At 36.9% G+C, this 7,125-nt stretch overlaps 1 protein-coding gene across 1 annotated transcript; it reads right to left on the minus strand.

Moving 5' to 3' along the window:
- Positions 1–3,560: 3,560 nt before the first annotated feature.
- On the minus strand, positions 3,561–6,647 carry LOC117100249 (uncharacterized protein K02A2.6-like). The gene has a single exon (XM_033239849.1). The coding sequence runs from the start codon at positions 6,645–6,647 to the stop codon at positions 3,561–3,563; it is 3,087 nt and encodes a 1,028-aa protein (XP_033095740.1).
- Positions 6,648–7,125: the final 478 nt, after the last annotated feature.

The following is a 7,125-nucleotide window of genomic DNA, read 5'->3' on the forward strand; positions in this document are numbered from 1 at the left end:
GTATACAAGTAATAGACTCAACAATACACTACTTTGATGCTCCAATCAAATCCGATGACCAAGAGGTACATTTGAAGCATTACCAACTATCTTGGTATCTCAAGCCTTACTTACAAACCATTCAACAGCCATTCCGTTGTATTTATTTAATTTACATAAAAAAAAGACTTACTTCCTCAGGGAATTGCAAAAATCACGTCTGTAGCCAAAATACATCTTTTCTGTTTTTGCCAGAGGCAGCTCCCTTCGCTGTCTGTTTGCCGTTCCCCTTGTGCGGCCATCTAGTGGCCGTAGATATCTAGACTTAATTATTGATTACGCCTCTGTAAACAGTGCTAGCTTAGTAATTAACAGTACATAAAAGTTGTGGCTATAATCACAAGCCAAACCCAGTACAAACTAACGGTACATTACTACTGATCATTCTGGGCATTAAATAGCTAGCTTAACTGCATTGTCTGTTTTAGTACAGCCAACATGGATATTAAATATGAAACAGATTACTAGCTCTCTACCTAATAAATATTGAGGACAGCAAACATTAAAACATATAATTTTCTCATAAAATGACTTACTTGGCATAGACATGCATCTTTGTTGTTTTCTTTACCTTTAGTTCTGCAGAGATCCTACAATCGTGGAATGTCATGCTCCAATAGGTACTGAAGATGTACATCGACTGAAACAAAAAATCAAAGACAGAAGTCTTGATGAATTTTTTGATGAAATTTTCAGAGTTGTTAGCGATATATCCGTTTTGGATCTGGAAAATGCTGAAATCACATGCATAACGCCAAATCTGCATATAATTTTGTGTGCTGGAGATAAAACTAACAAGTATGTGATCAGAATGAGCACTTCAAATGAACTTACGACAGTTGAGAAAAAACAAAGTTCCAAGGTATGTTGCTAGTAGAAAGTATTTTTTGAAATGGACCTAATTTACACATAAAACAAAACAATGTGAACCTTTTCTTAAATGATTTTACAGTACATGAATGTTGTCCCTATAATTACAAACTAAAGCAAGAACATAATACATGAATACGCACAGCATGCACAGCAATTTAATAGCTGAAATAATTGCACTGTGGATTAATATTAAAAATTATTAGCTACCTCTCTACCATCACTGAGGGCAGCAAACATCACTAAAACATATAATCATCTAAATAAAATGACTTATTTGGCAACGACATGCATCATTGTTTTTTCCCTTATCTTCAGTTCTATAGAGATCCAATATTCATTGAATGTGAAGCTCCAATAAGTACTAAAGATGTACACCGACTGAAACAAAGAATCGGAGACAGAAGTTTTGATGACCTTTTTAATGAAATGTTCAGGTTTGTCAGCGATACACCGGTCTTGGATCTGGAAAATGCTGAAATCACATGCATAACACCAAATCTGCATATTATGTTGTGGGCTGGGGATAAAAGTAAGAAGTATGTTATCAAAATGGACACCTTAAATAAAATTACGACAGTTGAGAAAAAACAAATTTCGAAGGTATGTTGCTAGTAGAAATTATCTGTTAAAAATGGACCCATCTGACACATAAAACCTCCAATGTGAACATATTTTAAATATATCTAAACATTTTAATTTAGAAAATCTGAGAGTTAATAAGATAATATTTAACGTAAATCTAACAATGGACCCATGATTTTGAGTGAACTAATTCGAGTATAATTCTGGACATATATATATCTGTCTCTTATACACATCTAGATGTGTATAAGAGACAGCCGTTAAACTGCATTCATAGCATGTTAGATCTATTTTCTGATCTATATCTGTCTCTTATACACATCTTGGCCGGACAGGGGACTAGTGGACCAGTACACCGGGGGAACCCCGGACTCTTCTCGAATGATGTAGTGGGTTCTTTTTTATTACACAATTTCTTTATTCATTTATTTACAGGACTACATTTTTGACAGCTATGCTACACTATGTATTAGAATGTCCTTTATTCGAACACTGTATTTACCCAGTCAGCAGCATGCTGACTGGGTTCTGTTTCCGGGCAGTTTCTTCTTTACCCAGTCAGCATGCTGCTGACTGGGTTCTGTTTCCGAGCAGTTTCTTTCTGCTGACTGGGTTCTGTTTCTTAGCAGTTTCTTCTATATTTCTTTCTTTCTTTCTGGCAACATTTTAAAAGGATACTATTGGCAAACTACTGGACCGATTTTATTAAAACTTGGTCAGTAGGACCGGTGCTATCTCCCATTTATGTGTTGTTCACAGCTTTGGGTCAAATGTCACATAAGGGGCAATAGGGTAAAAAAACAAAAATAGTATAAAAGACTACCTGTCTTACAAATAACGTCTTGTCCTTTGCACATATACATTGGCAGAAGGGAGGGTATAAGGGGTTCAGGTATAAAGGATCAAAGGTCATTAAGGGGTAATTTTTATATTTTTTTCTGGCAACATTTCAAAACGCTACTAGTGCCAAACGGTTGTGCCGATTTCAACCAAACCTGGTCAGTATAATCGGTGACACCTCTCATACATGGGGTGTTCCTGCTTGGGGTCAAATGTCACATAGAGGTCATTAGGGTAAAAAACTTAAAAAAAAATAAATAAAAGAATTCTGTCACAAATAACATAGCACAGTTTTGTCCTGGGCACATATGTATTGGCATAAGGTAGGGTCTTTATGGTGTTCAGCGATTTACGGTCAAAGGTCATTAAAGGGTTATTCTTTTGTTCTCTCTAGTAACATTTCAAAATGCTACGATTGGCAAACCATTGGACCAAATTCAATCAATTTTCGTCATTAAGAACCGGCGACAACTCCTACACCTCACTCTGGGATCAGGGTTACATAGGGGTCATCGGGGTCAAATTTTAAAAATAGTCCAATTGAGCTCGAATTTACTAGGAATGATCCTTAGGACCTTCTAAACATAAATAACGACTCTTCACCTATAGGTCAAAAGTAACAAGGGTCACTGTAATGTTGTACTGTCAGTAGTATATCATGTAACTACGCATACATCAAATGAAGTACAAACACTAGAACTCATCATATGGTTCTCTGCCTTTATTCATTCATCATCATTATGGCTCCTCTCCAAGTTTCCAACCTTAACGCCAATAGGTGGCGCTACTGCCAATATTGTAAATAATCACAACACCACATCCCCCTTAACCTCGAATAGAACCTTAACTCAATAACTTTTATAACACTAAACATTTCCCTGTTAACACTCTGAACAACTGTTTTCTTTATAATCACAAAACTAAACTCTGAACAACTGTTTTCTTTATAAACACAAAACTAAAACTTCTTGGTTGTGACAAAATCACTATAAATGTACCTTGTCAATCTAGATTTATAAATCTTAACTTGCTTGCTTAGTGCATTATAAACTCATTATACCTTTTTGGCATTCTTCTGTTTCTAAGACTCTTTCTCGTTATCGTTTGCTTTGACAAAGTTTTCCCTTTTTCCTTTTCCCCCCTTTCTTCGGTTATAGAATCACCTTCTACAATACTATCCAGCTCTACGTCACTTAAGGGATCATCTATTTCCTTTATACCTTCTACTACTGTACCTTTTTAACAAGGCTAACATTTCTCCAAAGTTGCAAGTCATTTCTCTGAATTCTTATGGAATTACCGTTTCTTTCTATAATACGAAATGGCTTTGGATCAAACGGTGGAGTAAATGCATTTCCTTTCCTTTGCTTAAGTAATACTCTATCTCCTACTTTTAGACAAATTTCCTTAGTATTAAGTTTTCTATCTTCATATTCTTTCATTTTCTGTTTATTTTCTGAATCGACTTTACGAATCTCATCGTCATTTCTAGCTATAATTATCTCTGGTAAGCGAGTAGAAATTTTTCGCCCATTCAAAAGTTCCATTGGGGATATCTGTGTTGTAGTGTGTGGCGTTGCTCTGTATTGTCGTAAGTATTCGTACAACACTTGTTGTGTGTTTCGGTGTTCGATACTTGCTGTTAAGAGATTTTTCTTTAAATTTGACATGAATCGTTCTACTTCCGCGTTTGCACGTGGCCACAATGGTGTTATTCGTTTATGTTTAAACCCGTGATATTCTGCGTATTGTCGAAATTCATTGCTTGTGAATGGTGGACCGTTATCGGTTTGGATGATCTCTGGAATGCCTTGTCGGGCTAGTATAGCATCGAGTTTTGGCAATACTGCTTGTGCCAACGTCGATGTTACAATTTCGACCTCTGGAAAACGGCTATATAAATCGTATACGACCAAAAGATATTTTCCATTTGGTAATGGCCCTTTAAAGTCCATTTGAACTTCCTTCCAGGGTGCTTTTGGCATGCTTGACATTTTTAAGGGTTCAATGCCTTCTGCATTTTGCGCATTTGATGCCTGACATGCAACACATTCTTTTACCTTTCCCGTGACTAATTTATCTATCCCTGGAAACCAGACCTTTTCTCGAATTAAGGCCTTCGTCTTCACAATGCCTTGATGACTAGCGTGTGCGATTTCTACCACTTTATTACGTAATGATTTGGGTATAACTATAGTATGTCCTCTGAGTATAATGTTGTCTGTTACTGTCAACTCATCTTTTAACTGCTTAATTTCGCGAAGTTCAGCTTCGTTCCACAACGCATGATTATTCTGTTCAATTGCCTGTTTCAATTTCTGTAGTTGGCTATCAACTTTGCTTTCAGCCTCAATATCACTCAGTTTCATCGCCTTTAGGATTGCGTTGTGTACAATATAATTAACATGCGCAACAGTTTGCTGTTCTTCAGTGTCTTGTGTTGTCTTGTTTGGGTGTCGACTTAAGTAGTCAGCCGGGTTGTCGTGTCCAGGTCGGTATTCCAACTCGTAATTATATGGCATTATTCTTAACCTCCAGCGTTCAATTCGTGTGCTCATTGGCTTGTTATGGCTGAATATGCTGAGTAATGGTTTATTGTCAGTCATTATCTGAAATCTTGCTCCATATAAATACAAATGAAAAGGTTCAGCACCGAAAACGACAGCTAACATTTCCCGCTCTGTTTGCGAGTATCGCTGTTCTACACCGGTCAACGATCTGCTAGCGTATCCTATAACTTTGCCATCTTGGCAGAGCATAGCGGCTAATCCTGTTGGGCTTGCATCCACTAACACCTGCGAGTCTTTCTGAATGTCGAAGTATGTCATCACTGTGGGGCTGATGAGGGCGGCTTTAAGTTTAATAAAAGCTTGTTCTTGGGTGTCTGTCCATTTGAAATAAACATTCTTTCGCGTCAATTCACGCAGCGATGTTGTCAGTGATGCATAATCGGGGATAAATCTCGCCACATATTGTGTTAGTCCGAGAAAAGATCGAACTTCGCTTGCATTCGTTGGTCGTGGAACGTTTTGAATATCTTCAACTTTCCGGGGATCAACTGCCAAGCCCTTACTGTTGAAAATATGACCATAGAATTTTACTTCATGTGTTCTGAACACACACTTTTCTTTGTTTAGCGTAACTCCATGCTGCTGTAGTCGCTCTAAGGTCGCTTTCAAATTTTCATCGTGTTCTTGTTCATTTCGTCCAAAAATAACAATGTCGTCCGAGATATTTTTACAGCCTTTAAGCCCGTACAACAGTTTTCCTACTTCAGCTGAGAAAATTTCTGAAGCTGCATTGACACCAAATATCAACCTTTTATATCTATATAGACCGGAATGTGTGGTAAAGGTAGTAAGAAATCTAGAATCCTCGTGGAGGGGTAACTGATGGTAACCTGATCGTAAATCTAATTTACTATACACAGTGGCACCATTAAGGTCACTTACTATGTCATCTAATGTGGGGATTGGGTGACGTTCTCTGAGAATCGCCTTATTAACCTGTCTCATATCAACACAGATTCTTATAGACCCATTACCTTTTGGTACGACGACGATTGGGCTTACCCAGGGTGTTGGACCTTCTACCTTTTCGATTATATCCAAATCCATCAATCTATTTAACTCTTTATCTACATCTTTTCTTATGTGAAACGGAATCCTTCTGTGTTTTTGCTGTGTGGGTTTTACAGTTGGATCAACATGTAGTTTAACTTCAACCCCTTTAAATTTTCCAATCCCGTCAAAAATTGGGTACTTGTCAACAATTTCTGAGTGTATGGACTGTACACCATCATCATTATCAGTAACATTTGTTGCATTATTAGTAGGAATATGTATATCTCTAATACCCATTGCATTATTGTTACAAGTCACCTTAACCAAGTTAAGTTTTTCCGCCGACCTCCATGAGAGTATGTTACCAACATTTCCATCAACAATGTAAACATCATCCTCACATTTTACCTCATTTTCTGCATGGAACGTTACCTTACAGACTCCTCTAGTTTTCAATGGTTCGTCACTACCAAAACCATAAATTTTAACATGTGTTTTCTGAAGGATAGGCTTTTTCTTAAAGTTATCAAATACTTCACTTGCCATAATGTTAACTGAGGCACCCGTATCTATAATGAATCTGACAAACTCATTATCAACACTAATTGTACTACTGGGAAGTTTACTTTCTGGGATACCAAATACATACTCATTATGACCATTTTCACTACAATTTGTATCATATTCTTCACTACTGTCATGTATTACAGTATGAACCTTAGGTCTAGTAAACTTGTTTGTTTGTTTCATTACAGGTGATCTACATACGTTAGCAAAATGATTACGTTTGTTACACTTCTTACAAACTTTGCCGTATGCCGGACATTTTCTTTTTGTTTCACCATATCTTTACTGTTAGGCCTATGTGATACCTGTTTAGGTTTATCATACAGTCTATTAACACTGTCTTTACTTGTACTTTGTGCAATGTCTGTTGACTGTAATTCTGCTTGTTCATTTGCTCGTGCTAACAGTAGGATGTCATTTAATGTTCTTTCTTTTTCTAACAGCTTTCGCCGAAATGTATCTGAAGCACATCCAGCTAATATCTGAGTTTTAATTTCTCGGTCAATGTCAGAAAAATCACATTTAACCGCCTATTGGTGCAACCTGGTATAATAATCTTGCATGAGTTCACCCTTGTTTTGCAGAAGCCTTCTAAAAACCAATGATTCATAATCTTTATTATTTTGGGGATTGAAATGCAAGCTTAAGAGTTGCTTTATTA

The sequence above is a fragment of the Anneissia japonica genome, unplaced genomic scaffold, assembly GCF_011630105.1.
Source record: "Anneissia japonica isolate Jap-2015-1 unplaced genomic scaffold, ASM1163010v1 scaffold6788_len1366326_cov149, whole genome shotgun sequence".
Classification (NCBI taxonomy): domain Eukaryota; kingdom Metazoa; phylum Echinodermata; class Crinoidea; order Comatulida; family Comatulidae; genus Anneissia; species Anneissia japonica.

Coding starts and splice junctions, on each gene's coding strand:
- LOC117100249 (XM_033239849.1), bottom strand. CDS start 6,647: ATGAAACAAACAAACAAGTTTACTAGACCTAAGGTTCATACTGTAATA.